The sequence below is a fragment of the Spea bombifrons genome, chromosome 10, assembly GCF_027358695.1.
Source record: "Spea bombifrons isolate aSpeBom1 chromosome 10, aSpeBom1.2.pri, whole genome shotgun sequence".
Classification (NCBI taxonomy): domain Eukaryota; kingdom Metazoa; phylum Chordata; class Amphibia; order Anura; family Pelobatidae; genus Spea; species Spea bombifrons.
This window is the reverse complement of record NC_071096.1, coordinates 6,041,941-6,062,621: the sequence shown is the minus strand read 5'-3', so window position 1 is coordinate 6,062,621 and position 20,681 is coordinate 6,041,941. Positions and strand designations below refer to the sequence as shown.

The following is a 20,681-nucleotide window of genomic DNA, read 5'->3' as shown; positions in this document are numbered from 1 at the left end:
GCAGTGCTTTTGGCTCCCAAAGAAAACGTCAGGATATGAGACTCATAGGTTCCCCTCCACACCCCTGTGATCTCTCAGCAGAAATAAGATGCCGCGGTTAATTCCGTTCTGTCGGACGGAGCAGGAATAACCGTATTGAGCGTTGGAGGGATTTATGATTCATACCCCTCCGGCACTGTTTTATTTGCTACTACGGTGTAAATGGTAACCAAGGTTATGCGTGTCCCGATTTGCCGGAAAGACGGGGGTGTCAGACGGGTGCGACAGGGGCGGGGGTGCAATTTTAACCCCAAAGTGCTTGGAGAATACCCGCTCCAGTTGTTCTGATCCCTAAAATACGTGCCGGATAGGTGCCGGTATCATACGAAGTATCTTAATCATTCCGTATGCGATGGATAAACCTGCAGCCGCTTCAGACGGCCGGTCGCGCTGGGTGTTATAACGTGAGGCCAAGATCAACGCGGAGATGTTTAAGTCTCTGATGGCGCGGGTCCAGGGGGAAAAAAAATCTATAATCCCCGTGTTTAAATCTATGGCTCGTTCATCGGCGGCTTAATCTTATTTAAACAGGATTTTATTCCTCTTGATCGCTAAAGCTTTCTACGAAACGGTTCTGCTCTGGAAGGAGGTCAGCGGAGGCTATGTATAACGAAGTCATAAAAGTGATGCAATAACTCACATTACATTTATAGTGTGCCAGTTGATTTCAGTAGCGTTATTTAAAATAGGGGATCGTGACTAAGGACGATATAGAAAACTATCAATTAAAGCTGCTGCCGAAGGAGAAGATGGCTCTGCTCCTGTGTGCTTACAATCTATTAACCAACGGAGTGCTCTCAACGACGTCAGTTTTATGAAGTTACCCTCAACCCCTGTAGAATTTGGTGCTATTCCTTGCTTTATAAACACTGGCAGGGTTTGATGGAGGATCCGGTTAGGGCTCACGGGTTAAAATAGGACTTTTTTCTGCCTGCGGCAGGCATTTCCCCGGGGACTGATGCCGTGTACTCTCGGGGTAGGATAGTGCTCATTGCTTTGTGGTTGATTCATGTCAGGGAAGAGGTTAATCCATGGAAAGCGCTGTGGTTTTCGGTTAGAGGTCACCGAGAACTTGAGGTTGTTGTTGGGCTGTTCTGCTGCTTGACATGGAAAGGATGAGCAATTTGAGTGCAAGCCTCATAAATACATGTCCAGAAAGGACCGTTCTGTACTTTATGTAACCCGAAGCTTGCCGTTATTTTTTTCGTCCATTCTCCGAATGTTCCTGTCCAGATATTTTGTTCATTCCGTGTCCCGTGATCCCCCGCTGAACACACGTGATGTGCCGCCACGTGTGTTGACTTTTGATCTAGTACTATGTGAGAGTATCTCTTTCTTAGATCTGTCTTGGGTGAGGAAAGGGAGAGTTCTGGAGAAATGGCAATTGTTTTATTGCGGCATTGCCTTCTTAATTATTGGATTAGATCGCTAAAAACCAGGAAATGATGCAATCGCAGTTTGCTACTTTTCTTAGAATTCTGTTGAATCCAGAATCCATTGGTTTTCCAACTACAAATTCCAAAGAACGCATTTATGATTTATTCTTTCCGAGCTTTTCATGTTCTTAACGTTAGTCCTTGCTGATGGACAAGACAATTCTGATCCCTTTCTATATGTATCGCAACGTTAATTCACGCACTCCTAGTCCACTTGAAAAATACACCGTGATTATATATTATATATTCAGTCGGTGTACGCATGCACTTTCTATATGAACGGACCCTCAGAATCTGGAAATATTAACCCTTTAATAGCCCAAAGTGAAGATCTTATGTAGTGACTGCCTAAATGTATTACCCACATGCCTCTAAAAGCGGTCCTCATGGAAACCTAGACTTGTCGTTATTTAAAGAGACACTTAATTGAGTCACTTCTGTTCCAGCAGGGATATGAACCACAACATACTGAGAGCAAAATCAGTCTCCTATCCAATCACAGCTTTGTAGATTAGGAAGGAGTCCGCTCCAGGCTGTGTGACCCTGAGAATTTGGGCAAATACCCTGAGACTCGACGTCAAACCCTGATAGTTTGAAGGTATACTGATATACCTTTTGAAGGACTGGGCACTGGTCCCATCCAGTTACACCCCAGACCACATCAAAGGCTTCTTCAGAAATGGTGAACACCCACTAAGTAAATAACGTGTATCAATCGACTTCCCTTACAGCTCACATCTCAAGTCAGCGCAGGTTAATGAGTAAGGCAGCCGGTTTACCGGAGATATAGCTCAGTAGGTGATTCTTACCTAAAATACCATGCAAGGGTTAATTTCCAGAATCTTGAATAATTTTTAATGCCAGAAAAAACCAAGGCTCGCTGGTCTGTTTCCATGATGAGCCATGTTGGTTACATAATATCTTTTTGAATCCTAAGCATCTATAATTATGTTAGAACACACTTCATTTTAGATCCGGGGAATCCCTTTTTCTATAGAGATTCCCGGCAAATCCCTGGACACAAAACCCGAAGCTCGAATGCACGATTCACACTGTGTGTGCCGAACAGATTTGAAAATAAGTTAAGAAAATTGCTTAATTTCTCTGTTGAGGGGTAATTACAAAATTTCAAGATTTGAAGAAAATGGTATTCTATAGCTCTGTATATTTCTTTTCTTTTAATTTCTGAAATTCAAAATTTAATTGTGATTCCTCAACATCCCCAAAGAGCTTTGGTTGACGAGGGTTTCGTTAGACAAGGCAGCCCACCCTCCTTTAAGATATGGCTACCAATGTGCCTCAAAAACCTGTTTCAGATTATGCAGTGTGCACGTAGTTAAATATTCATCAGAATCCATGGCAAGAGGAGAAATCGTGAATGTAGACAATAATTACATTTCTTTCTATGGAGGAACAGACAGAACCGTGGTATTCTGGATTAACACCGCATCACTATTTTTGGCCCAGTTTGGGACGATGCTAGATTCTTTGGTCCCAGCCTGTCTGAAATATTCTTTAGTGAATAATATTACATCACCAACGTCACCATGGGCTGAGGTGAGATGAAACATTTTGAAGACTTCCAGGTCCAACCAACTTCTTCTACCAGGGAAAGCAGATCTACTTTACACTTCACCGCTGACATGTATCCTCTCACCTGTAACTCATGGTTTAGTGAATAAATCCCTACATTTTTATAAAGGATTTATAGTCCCCGCGTTGTCTCAAGGTCTTCTTGACATCCCATACATCAGCGCATGTTTCATTGTTTCTTTTTTAATATCTGATGTGGTTTTCATTGGCAATATAACTGTTGGCACTTTATTCTGTAATTTGTAATGACTTGGGTGTTAACCCTTTGCTGTCATGTCTTGCAGTAGTCTGTGTATGTTCAAAACAAACAAACGCATAGGTTAGACGTGTCTGGGAATTGTGTTTTTTTTTAGCTTCTTGGGATATCGAGTTAATCAACTGCTCCAAACATGAATTGTAAGCGAAGAATACAGAGTGTAGAATGAAAATGGAATATCTGATTCATGTTTATTTGTTTCTTCAGACTAAAATGCACGGCGTGGGTTTTGTGAAAATTCACGCTCCTTGGAACGTACTCTGTAGAGAAGCTGAATTTATGAAACTCAAGATGCCCACCAAGAAGGTATGTGCGCCGATACAGTTACTCGTAAATAACCGAGGCCGCGTTTATATATAGAGGCCCAAGTCTCGAACGGCTAATAAGCACTTCTGCTTATTGATGAGGTTTTCTAGATACGTTGCAAAAAGAGAAACGTCCTTTAAATGTGTGATTGATGGTGTAGCAAACATTTATGATAGTTTGTCTTCTAAAGCATTCTTTAAAGTGTTTTGTAACATTTTGTTCTGGACACCTGAGGCTCGATGTTTGTATGTTGAAGACGATGAGACAATGTAACGTGTTCCTCACACTCTGGGTCCAGACATTGTCTATTGATCCAATAGATATGTTAGGTGCTGCTCTGTAACAGGGTTGTCCGCTTTGATCAAGGCTTCCTAACCGAATCGTTCTTCTGTCCTATACGTTTTCTTCCCCAGGTTTACCATATAAATCAGAAGCAGGGTCTTATGCAAAAACTCAACTCCGTCCTACAGAAAATAAGTGAACCAATTCAACCCAAGGTTGCCGGGCACCGACCGCAGACAGTCAAACATCTCTCGTACCCGTTCTCCAGGGAGAAGCAGCATTTGTGAGTAGTCAGTCTCTCTCTCTCTTTCTTTCTCTTCTCTTCTCTCTCTTTTTCTCTCTCCTCTCTTTTTCTCTTTCTCTCTCTCCTCTTTCCTCTTTTTCTCTCTCTCTCTCTCTCTCTCTCTCTCTCTCTCTCTCTCTCTCTCTCTCTCTCTCTCTCTCTCTCTCTCTCTCTCTCTCTCTCACTCTCTCTCCTCATTTCTCTCTCTCTCTCCCCCTCTTTTCTCTCTCTCTCCTCTCTCTCTCTCTCTCTCTCCTCTCTCTCTCTCTCTCTCTCTCTCTCTCTCTCTCTCTCTCTCTCCTCTCTCTCTCTCTCTCTCTCTCTCTCTCCTCTTTCCTCTCTCTCTCCTCTTTCCTCTCTCTCTCTCTCTCTCTCTCTCTTTCTCTCCTCTCTCTCTCTCTCTTTCTCTCCTCTCTCTCTCTCTCTCTCTCCTCTTTCTCTTTTTTTTTTTTTTTTCTCTCTCTCTCCTCTCTCTCTCTCTCTCTCTCTCTCTCTCTCTCTCTCTCTCTCTCTCTCTCTCTCTCCTCTCTCTCCTCTCTCTCTCTCTCTCTCTCTCTCTCTCTCTCTCTCTCTCTCTCTCCTCTCTCTCTCTCTCTCTTCCTCTTTCCTCTTTCCTCTTTTTTTTCTCTCTCTCTCTCTCTTTTTCTCTCTCTCTCTCTCCAGCTCTTATGGCCCCCTCTTTTATGATTACATCTCGTACTTGTCAGTTGACTTTGCCTACAGCACATGCCCTGGGTTATTTGTATCCAGGACATCTGCCGCGGAATTTATCTGTCCCACCAATATGTGTCTCATTAAAGAATGGAGATTTTTACTATGCTAAAAGTGCAATTTTGGATTATAAATATTAAGCCATAAAGAAAGGTGGTATTAGCATAAAACAAAAGTTGATTCTATACTATATGCCATTTTTCTTTAATTGAAACGTGAACTGGGAGAAGACCCTAATTCTGTAGTCCCTGAATGAAACACATGGCGGGCTTCCGACACAAAATGTTTTAGGGGAGTTATTGCTCATAGTTTCTATTCATAATAACAGCTATTTAATATAGAATTGTGGAATGATTTCTGATTGAGCTAATTTTATTATTTCCGGGAGCCTTAGCGACTTTATCTGCTGGATGCAGCAGTGATCTAATTATAGAATTAGGGGCTTCATTAACTTGTATTCCTTTCTGCCATTTCATGGTATTAAATGCTTGCGTTTTAACTAATAGAAGGTATATTTTAAACGCTACCACCAACATTCTCAGGGTTTAAATTATTATTTGGGGCTCTTTAATTTTTATATATATTTTTTTATATCTTAATCTACTCTTTGGGGCTCTCGTAGTAAAATTCAGGCCGACTTTGCATAGTTTTGTATTCTTATTTGTTTCTGTGTTGGTCGTGGGATGAGTGACTTCACAAGTTGTTTTACCTTTTAGTAATTTAAGAAACATACATTTGCATGAGTAACTTAAAACGAACAAGCAAAATAAGATGTAACCTGATTGCTTACTAACCCCTTTGCTGTTATGTTTGACAGGTTTGATATGTCCGATAAAGACTCTTTTTTTGATAGCAAAACAAGAAGTACAATCGTAAGTGTAAAAGCTTACCTTGTTAATTAAGTGTTAATTGCTCCCCTGTTAGTAATTAGCCCATACTGGTTGTTAGCGTCCTGCTACTTACATGTAACAGAAGCCGCCCATGTCGGTTTACCTCCTGCTCCCATTGGGACGAGGCGTTAAAAATCATCCTTGTTTTCGTGGTTAGATTGGGTTGGTTTAGTCTTGATGAAGTGGGCTAGTATGAGCCATCAAAGGTGTCTGTGTTCTTTCTTTGACCGTGGGAACTTCTAGTATTTGGGGTCAAATTAAAATCCAACAAAAAGCCTCCTGAAAAATTGTGCAGAGAACCAAGACCCATAATCTGTAGACGTACCTAGGAATCCTCAGGGGTTTTGCCCAAATTACAGGGTTAAGGGGGCAGATTTTCAGGGTCACACAGTCTGGAGCTGACCCCTGCTGGAGTCATAAATAAGACTCACAGTTGGTGCTTTTGCCCCCCCCCCCATGTTATGGTTGATATCCCTGCTTAAATGCAGGTGGCTCAATTAAGTTTATCTTTACCGGTATAAGAGCCGTTTTGCTAACACATTTGTCGAGTCACTACATAGAATCTTCATGATGGGCAATTAATGGGTTAATATTTCAATAGTCTTGGGGTCAGCTCACTTTGAGGTATTTCTACAAGCTCTAAATAGACAAACTCAAGTTTGGGTCAACAGAAGTGGCCAAATCCTTAATTCCCTCCAAAAAATCTTTTCCTGGTCACAACATATCCTGTGTGTTATCACCATGGCAACAGCACCTTTAACTTACCCCCAAAAGCTTGTGATCTAATACCCGTCACAGATTAACGTAACAGGGCTTGTGTTTTTTTTAGAATTGTATATCAATTTACGAGGAAAAGGACTGCCCCGGCTCACGCAATGATTTGTGTTCTAGAATGTGAGCCGTTCTAGATGCCATCACGTTCTTTTGCTAGAAGAAACTATTTACTAAATACCTGACGCATTTTGTGCGTAGCAAGGCTTACAAGGAATCTAAACTATGTACGGTCTTCGTGTTGAGATAATATTTTGCACTAAACATGTCTCTTTCATCAGGTGTATGAAATCTTGAAAAGAACAACCTGTACCAAGGCCAAATACAGCATGGGTAAGGGATTTCATTCATTCATTCTTTCTACAAGGGTCACATAATGCTGAGCTTCCTCGCCACTTAATGGTTTTCCTTTGCACTTCTAAATAATCCCGTTAACTGGGTTATTAACTAAACCAGGGCAAGTCATAGATCCAGCTGTCACGGGAGAGATGGTTCTCCGACCACTTGACTTTGTTGATACTAGAACAGGTTTTGGCATAAGCTCTAATAACGTTGCCCAACAATGTTACCGCAAATGTGTTCGCTCGGTAAATCCTACAGAATTTTATCTGTGAAAGTATGATTGCTTGCAGGCTTTGTTCTCCAACACACAAGGTGCGGCATTCCACCCCCCAGCGTCGGCTTCGTCCCCGCAGCGTGTTTAGGTTTTATTTGTTTGGAAAGCCCAGAATGTGACATGTATTTTTTTTAAGGTTTTATTAGTTTTGCGTGATGCGTATTCTCGCCGTGCGGTTTGTCGTTCGCCGTTTTCTGATCTATCCGTCTACGTTAATAATGCAGTCGGGGTTAGTCACCGCGGCACAATAATCTCTTTATCCCCGTTTTGTGATTGAGAAGCAGAGCGATTAAGCCTGAATTCCCAATTCACTTTTTCCAGGTTTTTTTTTTTACTTTCTAAGAACCTGCTTTGAGAGTCTGATCTGTGTTTTTGTTCTGTGGTATAATTTACGTATTGAAAAGTCAAATGTGTACAGTATTTGTTTACCCAAGGGATTGTATTTCAGACTAAAACCACATTCAAGACTATGACATCATACCCATCAGATATTACACAACCCTTCTGAAGTCTCATTTTCAACACTACCTGGATTTGGCTATGAACGTGTAGAGTACAGTCATTTTTTGTCTGAGCCGTAACCGATTTTACCCAATCCCATGTCTAAAAATGCCGTCCCTCCTACTTTATTGGATTTAACACTTTTATAGCTAAATACAGTGTTCAAATCATAATTTCTAGCCAAACCCTTCCTGATAATTTTAATTATTTTTAAATATAATATAATGTAGCACATTTATAGCTGTGTATGATCTGAATGATTTCATGCATTCGTTAAAACCCATTTTCCTGATTATAACTTATCCATCGCTAATAAATGCATTCTTGCAGGCCAGTACAAAAAACAGAATGTTGACTGTTACCCTCCACAATATAGTGAAAGGGCGACATCTTTGATTTAGGTGGGGGGGGTTAAAGCCAGGGACTTGGGCTTTACTGAAACTTTTTAATGCAACATTATCGGCATAAAGCACTTAGAAGATGACCCTTACAAAAAATTACTGCAGTTTTTTCTGAAGTAATACTGCAGTTTTTTGGACATGAAAAAACTGCAATACTGCGCTTTTACTGCAGTATTACTGCACATTTACTTCACTTTTACTGCAGTATTACTGCACATTTACCGCACTTTTTTATATTGCAAACCTACAGTTGTACTTCAAAGTACTGTAGCTTTATTGCATTTGTACTTCCGTACAAAAATAACTGCAGCACAACTGCAGTACAGTGAAGTACAAATGCAGTAAAACTGCAGTAAAAGTGCAGTATTGCAGTTTTTTCATGTCCAAAAAACTGCAGTATTACTTCAGAAAACTGCAGTATTTTTTTTGTAAGGGGAATAATGTATGACTTGCAAGGCTGTGGAACCCTGCAATACCCTCATCCCCAGCAAACATTCTAAGCTCCAAGAAAAGAGGGGTATCAGGGGAGGAAAGAGGGGCATCTGGGATTTGGGGCTCAAAGAGTGACTGTCCCTCCTAAGAGAGGACACTTGAGGGGTATGTTATATCTTGTTTTCAAACATAAGGTGGTTTTGTCTAGATGAGAGACTTTCATTCTCGAGTGCTTCCTGACCCGTGGTGCTGTAGCAGCTAATCTCTTTCTAACAAATGGAAGAATTAAATGCGCCCAGCTAAACATAGAGTAATTATATGTCGTGTGAACAACAAGCCAGCGACAGGAGGGATGTGGCTGCCGGGGGTAAACTGATCAGCCTATTCTATCATTATGATAATTTGGTTTTAATAATAAACTAAACTCGCCTTCTTCCGCGTGAATTGCCACATGTGTTGCTGAGATCTTCGGAATTTGTGTGGATCCCCAGTGAATTATGGCTACACAGCTCATGCCCTGAAGGATCTACAACCACCTGATTTGAGGTTAACACCTCTACCTGCAATACTTGCTCGCCTGCATTCCTGCCTAACGTCCCCTTTTTCCTCCCCTGATGTTGCTCTTTTCTAGGAGGTCAGAATGTTTGCTGGGTATGAGAGTATTGCAGGGTTCTACAGCCTTAAAACCCCAAATAATGTGTATAGAAACAGCAGGAAATGAGTTTATACATTAAATTGTTTAAGTAAAATACATTCTTCTTCTTCTAAATTATTTACTCGGTTACATAAATAGCTATGCCCTTGTTGAGCGCTGCAGAATATGTTGGCGCTATATAAGACAATAAATAATAACGGAAGTGGACACAGTGACGTGAAACCCTGCTCCATATATATGCCTTTGATCACCGCTCCTAAAAGAAAAGGTGCCCCTCTGTGGGCACATTGACTATTGGGATGTATTTACATGTCATGTAGCGTGTTTTCGGTTTTACAGGAATTACCAGCCTACTTGCGAATGGCGTGTACAGCGCTGCATATCCTCTGCACGATGTGAGTACTATTTATTGTTTCCAGCCCTCCTATAGACACAGATAAGCCATTATATAGGATTACCTAAATGGTGCTCCGTGGCCTGGGGACAAACCATGATGGCCCAGAGAATAAGAGAAGCAGCTCCTCACCTGGAGAATTGCCAGATATGCCCGTGGCCCTAACGTGCCAGGGCCACATGGTCATCCCCAGCGTGGCTCTGGGGAATGCAATCCTGTTGGATGGTTTTCTTTGTAAATAAGAAACTCTCTGTACAATAAAACACACAAAAATGCAAATCCATACCCTTGGTGTGTGGCCTTCAGAACGTGGCAGATCTATAACAAGTGTTTATTTATTCCCAGGGTGACTATGACAACGAAGCAGAACCAAATGACCGAAAGGTGAGTTGCAATGATCCGATCATAGGGTAGACCGTATCATTTTCCTTTATGCTCACGATTTATGTTGACACCTCGGCAGGGGGTGGGTTGTCCTACATAGGCAGGATACATGGCTGACAACATCATTCCTGAGTGGTTCTATTTCCTCCCCTGATGCCCCTCTTTTCTATGAGCTCAGAATGTTTGCTGGGTATGAGGGTATAACAGGGTTCCTACAGCCCTAAAAGCCCCGATAATGTGTATAGAAATCAGAACATTCAGTTCTGCTAGAACCCTAACGTGATCTAGAACCCTCGCAAACCCCCTCCCAGCAGGAACTGGCTTTATACATTAAACTGTGTAAATAAGCACCTTTCTCCACTTTCAAATCCTTTGCCCAGTAGCCTGAACTATCAATATGTCTCAAAGTCTGTTTAAACCATCTATTTACAAAGAAATTTGTGTTTGATCATCTGTCCAAACCTCTCCAGCAAGTTTCTCTTTTTACTATAGCATTTTTGTTTTATTCGGACACATTTGCATCAACATAACGTATTATCATGATATTTTTGTAAGGGACCCCAACTATAACTTGGGGTTTCTTCTGTTGAACCTTCGATTGATTTAGAAACTTTACACATTGACCTATGATCCCTAGGAATCCAGATAATTGAAATGGCGCACTCCGCACCCTTCCATCTCTGGTCTCGTGCCCACAGTAATTTTGTTAGTTCACAAATTGCTTCGGTGGTCAGTGCTGCAGGAAGCTGGAGTTTATGGTGCTTATTTTTTGTGGTGCTTTTGTGGTTATTTGTTTAAACTTTAAAGCTGCGTGTAGGCGTTAAGAAGACTGATGGGAAGATTAAACATTGATTCCTTCGTGTTAATTAAAGGGGTGTTTCTTGGCTTATAATTCCAACGAACCCAAGGGAATAAAATGCAGATGTGGTATATACACAATGGACCGAATCCGTACAGCTGGGGTCCCCGACCGTGCCCGGCCATCACATTGTCACCAGCCCCTGCCCTAGCATTGTGTCGCAACTTTGTTGCCACATGGTATTTTTCTCCATGTTTAAGGGATTCTCCTACTCTCCTAAATTAATAATAAGATGCAAAAGGCTGAAAGTACTCCATGAGCAGAAATAGATATTTAACAAAATGTTAAAACTATAGTTAGTATTTTTTTGGAGAAGGTATAACTTCCTTTTATTGCTTAACATTACAGGCAGGTCTTGGGTTCGCTTTAACACCTTGATTATTAAAACATTAGATAAACCGGCCGGTTCTCTGCTGTCCAGCTCCAGGTTCCTATGTTTTACGCTCGTGCTTTTTATGTTTCAGCTCCTGTGCGATGAGTGGGCTAGTTACGGAGTCTTTTACAAGTATCAACCCATCGATCTCGTCAGGTAATGTGATCACGCTCATTTTGGGAGGGTTCTAGATCACTTTAGTGTTCTAGCAGGACTAAGTGTTCTGATACTGAGATGGATTTCTCGTGCTACAAACAAACTGTTTTAAAAATGTGTTTTCTTGTTCTCAGGAAATACTATGGGGAGAAGATTGCCCTGTACTTTGCCTGGCTGGGAGTTTACACGCAAATGCTTATCCCAGCGTCCATTGTGGGGATCATTGTCTTCCTATATGGATGCGCGACAGTAGACGAGAACATACCAAGGTACTCGGAATTACTTGTGTGTTTATAACTTTCCTGTTCGAGCAACCGTTTAATTTGCAATGATGCCATTTATACATCTGCCCTGATTTGTTCTCCCAACACTATGTGAAGTCTGTAATGTTGGAGGAACCATGGATGATCCTTGTAGTAAAGATACTTATATTCTGCTTTTCCTAAATGAATGAGTTTGTCCCTTTCCCCGCGTCTGCACTGGAACTATGTTGACATGTCTATCCATCAGAGTCCACGATTTACACAATGCTGCATTTTCTTGTTTATCCCAGCATGGAGATGTGTGACCAGCGGAATAATATCACCATGTGCCCCTTGTGTGACAAGACTTGTAATTATTGGAAGATGAGTTCCGCGTGTGCCACTGCCCGTGCCAGCCATCTCTTCGACAACCCGGCCACTGTCTTCTTTTCAGTGTTCATGGCTTTATGGGGTAAGACTAACTAACTAGTATCTTCTCCGTGGGACACAGTTGACTTTGTTCACATTGCCTTCTCGATGACTGTGTCCCTGACCTGTAATCCAATGGAAGGAACACTTTCCAAAAGAGAAACAAAATGCTAAATTGCTTCATGGAAATATGAGTAATGGTTGCCCACAGAGCCTTAGAATGAACTTGTGGATGAAGTGATAGTCTTTTACTTTCTGAACGTTGCGTGTGAGCTCACCAGCGCTATGGTTGCCAGTTCGGATTGCTAACATTCCGCAGAGCGAACTGATGATGTCTTAAAACAACAGATATTTAAGAATAGAACTAGGTCTTTTTTATGTTTTATTATACAATTTGTTTCTGGAGTTTAAACAAAGTGCTTTAAAGAGCAAAACAGAATGAATATTGTTATATATTCCCTATCTGGCTGTCTCTAATGGGATGTGCGCATTTTGGTTAGAATGTCTCCTTTTAGTTTATTTTTCCCTAAAACAGGAGATTACATAATACAGGCATGCTGCCATGTGTTGAATAAGTATAGCCGGAGATAAAAGTGTATTTTCTGCTGAGAAATGACCCTCAACATGCTCTAAGAATCTTCCAGCTCTCTCATGTTCCCAAATCTGGTTTCCCTTCTGTTATGGTTCCATGAGCTCCAGCTTTTGCTCTTGTCCCTTTGGTGTTTTTCCCGTTCTCCTCCATCTCTATTACTTAGAGGGTAAGGACGGAATTAGGCACATCTGTTAATATTTAGTTCTCCCCACATCCCTTGAGAGTTTTCTCCCTCTAAGGAGTTGCTTCTATAACAATTACTGCGTTCAGCATATGTTAAAGATGTTCCCAGATTTCAGCAACGCTTCCTCTGAGAACTTCCGGAGTACGGCAGAAGACTGTTATTTATCAGGTCCTTCCGTCCTCCGAAGGTGAAGAGTTTGAGATACGATACCAAGTTGGCATAACTGCCTTTAATACATTGTTTCCAAGATAAAAAATGTTTCTTTTAGGTTTGTAGCACATGCTTGCTGTTTAATGAGATGGAATGAAGCCTTTATTCCACAGTCAAGTACTGTGGCCCGGTTTAAATCAAGGGGAAATATTGGGTTTTTCCATAATAAACATTCACTGTGTGACGAGTTACTTGAAATTAGAAGTTGTATTGTTAAATAGTGGAAAGTGAGCTTGGGTTTCACCATGGAGTAAGTAAAGCCAACAGTGATACAAACATAGAATCTGCTATAGAAACGGCAAATAAAAGCCACAGTGCTTTCTTCCATTATATCTGATGTCAAAGCCTTCTATGGACCTTTGTCCTAACGTTTCTTCTCCTTTGTTGAATATATTTTATGCGTTCAAAATGTTGTTTTACATCCCTCGTGTTTGTTTTTTTTATTGTGTTTATTAAGGTGGTCAGCCTTTTCCATTTGTTCCTTACAAGCAGATAATTGTGCGCTATAAACATTCTTTATTGGATTTGTTTGGTTTTGGTTAGGAAAAGTTTTTGTTTGTTCTTTTTCATCGTGCCATAACGCAACGTTGGTCCAATAAACTGAATGAAAGCATCTACCGAGAACGAGCACCCTGTATAGAAAAATAGAATTTGCCGGCAGAACATCAGCTACGTCGCCCGTTTTTTCTGCTGTAAAGACTCGAACCTTAATCAGTCGTTGGTCTCGTCTTAGATTCAGGAGCCATATGTCTATCCCAGGCATGTTTAATACCCTCGCTGTATTGCCCTCTACCCAGGGCCGGCCCAAGGCAAAATGCTGCCTGGGGCGAATTTTAAAATGCCGCCCCCCCCCTTATCTACCCTTCCTCTCCCTCCGTCCCTGCTGCCCCCCCATTATCTACCCCCCCCGTTGTACTTACCTTTCAGCAGTCCTGCGGCGAGTCTCCCTGTTCGGTCTCGGTGCCGGCTTGTAATGATGAGCGCCGGAAATGAGGAATCTTCCGGGACTCAGCATTACAAGCCGGCACCGAGACCGAACAGGGAGACTCGCCGCAGAGGAGAGAGAGAGGGGCGCCGAGCGGGTACCGACAGCTTGGTAAGCGAAAACCACTCGGCGCCCCTCTCTTTCGCTTTAAAAAAAAAAAAAAAGAAAAAAAAGGGCTTGGGGCGGCGAAGTGCCGCCCCTTCAAAAGTTGCATTGTACGCGTTCAAGGCAGGCGGCTTGCAGAGGAATCCTCCATTGTATATGTTGTGTTATTTTACGCCCGCTTTTTGCATGGAGAAGTGAGAAGCTATGAACGTTGACGTTGATTTAGTATTTATTTTACGCTGATTAATATTGTAATTTATTAATATGTTTGTATTAATAAGTGTAATGGCGTGTCGCCGGAAAGGTCACTCTCTCCACTTCAGGGGTTAACTTGCAAATGTCGAATAAATCCTTAATAAACACGGAAACAGTCATTTTAACAAAGCGTTTATTATGTTTGGATTAGTTAACATTTAGAATTCGTCAGGCTTTTGTAAGGTGCCATAAAGTTAAATAAATCCGGCTCTGTTTAAATGCAGACGTGTCACCGGTCTGAAGGATGGTGCGGGGAAGTTCCTGCGTTTTCTCGCCCTAATTGAGCTGATTGCGGTCGCCTCACGGATTAAGCGTCCAACTCAATGCTTTTTCTCTCCCTAAAAATCCTCAACGTTTTCCAGATGGGACGAGCAATATCTTTCTTTGATGAAATGTTAGAACAAGAATTCATAATCTAAAATTAGAGGGTCGGAGGCTTAGATGGAATGGAAGGAAGTTTACTTTACTGAGGGGGTGGTAGATAAATGCAATAGTCTCCCAGCAGAAGTGGTAGAGGTTAATACAGTGAGGGGATTTAAACATGCATGGGATAGACATACGGCTCCTGAATCGAAGACGAGACCCACGACTGATTGAGTCTTTACATCAAGAAGAATGGGGCGACTAGATGGGCAGAATAGGTCTCATCTGCCATCATATTCTATGTTTGTATATAAAATACACGGATTACATGTCTTTTTTCCAGAGACACCGTGTTTGCTTTGGTTTCTGTAGATGTTTTTTTAGAATTTTAGAACATTGCTGGAATTTTTTGTGTCTGGGTTCCTCCTGTACCTTCTGTTCTTGATGTCTCATCGTTACAGGGATGCTGGCCCTTGTGTTTGTCAGCGCGTGCATGCGTGTTACAGAAATCCCCGGTGTCCTCGTACACCTTTCTATTGTTACCTTGAGGTTCCTCTGCGTAATTTGTTATCCCACCTCTTGGGATTTGTCTGATGTAATCCTTATTGAAACTAATGTGACTGTAGCTGCCTCCAGCCCTGGTCGCTGGTGGGACAGTCTGGTCGTGGCTGTAGAAAAGAGACTGTTGGATCTGTATAGAAGTTTTGAAGATATTTTAAAATTCTGGAATTTATATCACCATGGCAACCAATGTGTTGCAGAGTAACGCTTTACGGTCTGCTAATAATGTTCTGTTAAACAACTGAAAACCGTAGAAACACTAAAACCGCAGGCCCGCCTATGGAAAATATATGCACCGCTAGAAACATGATTCCTACTTGAATGCTCAGATCCTTCCCAGAAATAAGTATTGAATCCTGCACAATTTTATCCGATTCATAATTACGCAGGGAACATTTAATAGTCATGTGACACAAACGCGGGAGCTAAAGCTTCAGATAGAATGTCGAATCGTTCGCTTAACGTACTCCAGAACTCGATTTTTGTTAATATGTAACTTCTCGTGACTCTCTCCTCAGCTGCCACCTTCATGGAGCATTGGAAGCGACGACAGATGCGTCTTAATTACAGATGGGACCTGACTGGCTTTGAAGAAGAAGAAGTGAGTATATCACACGATTTTATATGATTGGGAGCTGACAGTCTGGGTTTGTGAAATGTTATCTTCTTGACCAGGGATGTTGAATTCCTCAGTGGGTTTTTTAAAATATATATATTCAACTCTATGGAGCTGGTGGCAGTAAACGGGTGACTATTTGTGGAATGATGTATATGTCACTGGGAATCGGGGTCGGGTTGGGCATAATGAGGCTTCCCTGGCACGCTAAGGTCGGCGGCAGCCTAATGGTGTAAGCACAGCGGACAGATGGATATAGCAGCGTAAAGGTTATGTTTTAATGCTCATGTAGCGAATGGACGGGCATATCCAGTCGATGTCTACTCACTGCTGCACCTGATCTGGCAAGAGGCAATTGTCAATTTGGGTTAGCCCTGCAGGCATTTCCATCTACCCATGCAGAGTCCTACTGATCCATGGATTGACTAGTATAAAAAAAGTGCCTGCCCATGATTTTGCATTGGTTATGTGGATACCATCCTGTTATCATGCATGTTTACTTATGTTATGTTCTATGTCATTAACTCATTGTCTTGGGTATATCGATGACGTATGTCCTGAACGTAATGCATTTATCCCGTGGAGAAGTCGTATAACAATCCACCGTTGTTTCTGTATGTGCAAAATAAGTCAGTCTATTCCCATGTATCATGACCCCATCTAACTACATTTTCCCCAATAACCTTGTTCTGTTTTTTGTTTTTGTTTGTTTTTTGTGTGTGTTCTTTTCCTGAAGGGCACAGTCAAGGTTTGAAAACTTATTTATTAATACTATTTCACTGCCTCCGTCACTGATCACCACTCTTGCTCCGCACTTGATGCTTTTTGCATTTTAATCCTTTATCCCACAAGCCTCTCCGCACCCAATGAAGGTTTTTATTTGTTTGTTTAGCTTTTCCCTCATTGATTTTATTTTATTTATTTTTGATGCTTTCACCAAAACAGATAAGCCTGAAATTGTTCACACCATCGATCTCTAGATAATTATTTCTTCACCAGTTTTTGGCTTGTAATCTCTTATGTCTGTGCCCACCACAAATCAATGTGTATGCGCGTCACTGAGCTGTCTGTTTATAAGGAGGTAACTGCACGGTACCACTTTTCATAATGATCAGCTGCTTCCTGCATATCCTGGCATTGAGATCTTCCCTATTCCATAGAGGGGGCCCTCGCAATATAATAAATATTAACCCTTCTCTGTCTACAGGACCATCCCAGAGCAGAGTATGAAGCTAGAGTTCTCCAGAAGTCCCTCAGGAAGGAATACAGGATTAAAGAGGTATGGAGACCTTTTCTGATGTATTTTTATCTTTTGAGATTCTAGAATATGACCATAGTGTGGATTCTTTAAGTTGCATTTTAACATGTATATCGAGTGGACAATTATGCAGGAAAACTCACAATCTAGAATTTGGAGACATTTGTGATTTAAAAACTCTACCTCGCTGCTTTCCTTATAAACAACATGGGCATTCCCCAACTCATCTGAGGCTTCAAGAAGGACATGCAATGTTTAAAACGAACTTGATATGACCTGGTACCCTTCCTGGTGTCATTTATTGATGAATACCAAGCTATCCCACTGAATTTTATAATAGCAAACATAAGATAAGAAAAAATCTTTCCAACCAATAACACAGATGCCCCACAGTTTAAATATTCTAATTTAAATTATTTATTTTATGTCTTCTGTTGTCTCGTGTGACGTTACATGGCTAACTGGAGTTTCTGCCTGTTTTACCCAAATATGAGACACTGTTTGAGGAAAGCAGGTGCAAGGGCTTTTTAACACATATCTGTACCATTTGAGGAGATGTATGTATTTTTTTTTATAAATAGTTGACTAAATAGAATATTTTAACCAAACTCTGTAATGATTCCAAATTATTTACAAATTTAAGCTCGCTTAAGGTCGAGATTCCGATGTTGCCTTTTGATGTGTCAGCTGGTGACTTTGATGCCCACCGTCGGTCTTTTGAGGGCTTAAACCATAAAAAAGGTTTAGAATAAATCATATGGCATGACCAATGCTAAATGTTTGAGTGCATGGTAGAGAATCTGAAAAAATCGAGATTATGGTCCTCAAGGACAGAGATGGACATCACTTAAGTAGAGTATAAGGATACATGTTACTGAGTTGAATTCTATGTTTACATTAACTTATAAACTGTTGCCTTGAATCCTTGTCCAAAGCTGCCTTGATGCTCTGTCTGTGGCATGCGTAACTTCCCCAGGACTTTACCTGCTAACTTTCTCTCTAACTCTGTGAAAGCAAAGTCAGAGGAACATAATGTTCTCATGTCAGGACCCTTCAAATAATTCCTCTTTTAACTCCCAAAGTAAAACAAACACGTGGGTTGTTGGTACTCTCATTTAAAGTATGTGGCTGCTTTGTTTGAAGTTACCCTTAACGGTTCTGTTCCACCTACTCTGCTGAACATTTTCCTAACAATTTGAAACATAGTATCTAGTACTACTGAATGCCCAAGCCCTTCCTCTAAATGACTCTTTGACCATGTAACATTTCTCCGGGAATGTGTAATAATCATGACACAAAAGCTGACGCTGATAGGTTGTTGCCATAGAAACTTAAGAATCTTTCTGGGTTATCTGTCCAGAGAGCTCAATCAATCTTTTGTCTAAGTGGAACAGGACCCTACTGGACAAGTAGTTGTTCTGAAGATGCCTCCCTTGACTGTTCTTATAAAGAAAATTGAAATGTGCTTTTAAAATGCCTATTTATGCTGTTTTCTTGGCCTATATGAAATTTGCTTTATAACACTGTTGCATGGTGCTTTTGTTTGTTTTTTTCCTTTTTGACGGCTATCAGAAGCATCAACCTGGCCCCGAAGAGCTTACAAACAAGTGGAGGCAGACAGTTAAAACTGCCATGGCTGGGGTGAAATTGGTACATTTCCCACCCGCTATACAGAGGGTGTCTATATCACTAAGTCACATCTTAGTTTTATTTTTATTTTTTTATTCATCATACCTGACGGGTATTATCTGACTCCAAATGGTCTCGGCTGAGGCTTTAAACAGAGCAGTTACAAAGTTGCGCTGTTAAAAGTTAAATCTCCGCTCTTTCGACAAACGGCTGCAGAGATAATCCCCTTCAGGCTGTTGAATCATTTAATTTAATTTTTTTTTTGCAACGTCACCTTTTAAATATCCCGTTTCACACCTGAAACACCTGGCACTGCATGGCTTATCTTTAGTGTGGATAGACTGGTTTGCCGAAACTCTTCCAAGATCATGTGTCACTCCCGTGTTGTATGTATCTGCATGCTGCACTTTAACGTGTCTGCGTTAGTGTTGTGCTGTGTATAGTATGTTACATAATACCCGTGTTGACGTGACTCTTGGCTAATTTGAAATCACTCCCATTCCAGCTGGTGAAGATGTAACATCTCAGCAGTAGACTGTACTATAGACGCAATACGTACAATTTGAATTTAATTCTCTTTGATTCTAAAGAGGAACTCTAGATTGTTCTAGAAAGCTAACAATCAAAGTAGCAAAAATGTGCGCTTTTAGCACAGAGGGCATCTTTTTTTCATATCTTGATAATGATCAGATGCCACCCTGGAACTCTGAAGGCAATAAGAATTCCAGAGAGTAGTCTTGGGGAACAAGAAGCATGTGAAGAATTTTTACGTAAAGCAGTGTTCCCTTCTGCTAAATGGTCCTTTAAATTCCAGACTCTGACGTCTGGCTGTGGTTTCATCGTAGCTCCATCCATCCCGTGTTTCTATTTCCACGTTGTGCCGTCTTCCTATTCTGAGTTTACAAGAGAAGTAAAACGTTTTTTGCTTATGTTTTTAGACTGAGAAAGAAAAGCTGACATGGAGAGACAGGTTCCCAGCATACTTCACAAATTTTGTTGGCATTATTTTCATGGTAAGTTTATATAAAAAAAAAAAAAAAAAAAAAAAGGGGTAGATTTTCCTTTTAAAAGAGTTTCGTTAACCAACAACATCGGTTGCCGTGATTTGCCCTAACAAATGAAGACGATGAAGACAATTATAAGTGGTCTTTCCTCTATCATGCCGACACTTTGTTTTTTTAAGGTCTTATGTTATGAGACCCTGGATGACATGAATATGCCCCACTTTTAAAACTTGAACCACTACAGCTACAATAAAATAGTTTTTGTCTCAATAATAGACCTGGCTCGATTCAGCTCAGTAACGCCTTGCAAGGGAATAGCCAACTCCACACGCCTATATCGTTGCCGCTCTAATGTTCATCTCCCCTCATCAAAACATCCTTAATCTTCTTCGTTTCAGTATAAACAAAAAGTACCCCCTAAATCAGAGGTGTCCAGAAGGTAGATCTCCGATGTTAAACTGCAGCTCCCTCCTCCAAAGTCAGAAGCAGTTGGAGATCGACATTTGCCCAGCCCTGCCCAATGTAATATTTATCAGATTATAAATGCCCAAGCAACTCATTACTACAGTGAAATAGAACAGATGGTGTCTGGCGAAGGCAGGAAAAGCTTCCACGTTGGTTATCGGTTATTTATTATTTATATGCTTTCTTTTTTAATTTTGCTAGATTGGCTTGACCTTTGCCATTGTGTTTGGTGTCATCATATATCGAATTTCAACTGCCGCTGCTCTAGCGATGAGCTCCAACCCTTCAGCTCGTGCCAACGTCAGAGTGACGGTAACAGCAACAGCCGTGATCATTAACTTGGTGGTAATCCTGATCCTTGATGAGGTCTACGGCTGCATTGCAAGATGGCTTACTCAGATCGGTACGTGTTGCACTGCTAGATGACCTATAACGGAGTACAATT

The 20,681-nt window shown here is 41.1% G+C and overlaps 1 protein-coding gene across 3 annotated transcripts in view; it reads left to right on the top strand.

The window, feature by feature from the left end:
* ANO1 (anoctamin 1) overlaps positions 1-20,681 on the top strand; it is a 74,207-nt gene that overhangs the window by 46,363 nt on the left and 7,163 nt on the right. For 2 of the 3 annotated variants that reach the window (XM_053448777.1, XM_053448779.1), the window contains 14 exons: positions 3,532-3,630; positions 4,044-4,195; positions 5,724-5,778; positions 6,849-6,900; positions 9,512-9,567; positions 9,912-9,950; positions 11,274-11,338; positions 11,473-11,607; positions 11,892-12,052; positions 15,783-15,865; positions 17,088-17,159; positions 18,711-18,788; positions 19,706-19,780; positions 20,438-20,639. In XM_053448777.1, coding sequence (XP_053304752.1) covers positions 3,532-3,630; positions 4,044-4,195; positions 5,724-5,778; positions 6,849-6,900; positions 9,512-9,567; positions 9,912-9,950; positions 11,274-11,338; positions 11,473-11,607; positions 11,892-12,052; positions 15,783-15,865; positions 17,088-17,159; positions 18,711-18,788; positions 19,706-19,780; positions 20,438-20,639 — 1,324 coding nt within the window. The remainder of the gene's footprint in view (positions 1-3,531; positions 3,631-4,043; positions 4,196-5,723; positions 5,779-6,848; positions 6,901-9,511; positions 9,568-9,911; positions 9,951-11,273; positions 11,339-11,472; positions 11,608-11,891; positions 12,053-15,782; positions 15,866-17,087; positions 17,160-18,710; positions 18,789-19,705; positions 19,781-20,437; positions 20,640-20,681) is intronic. The other variant, XM_053448778.1, reaches the window with a different exon arrangement.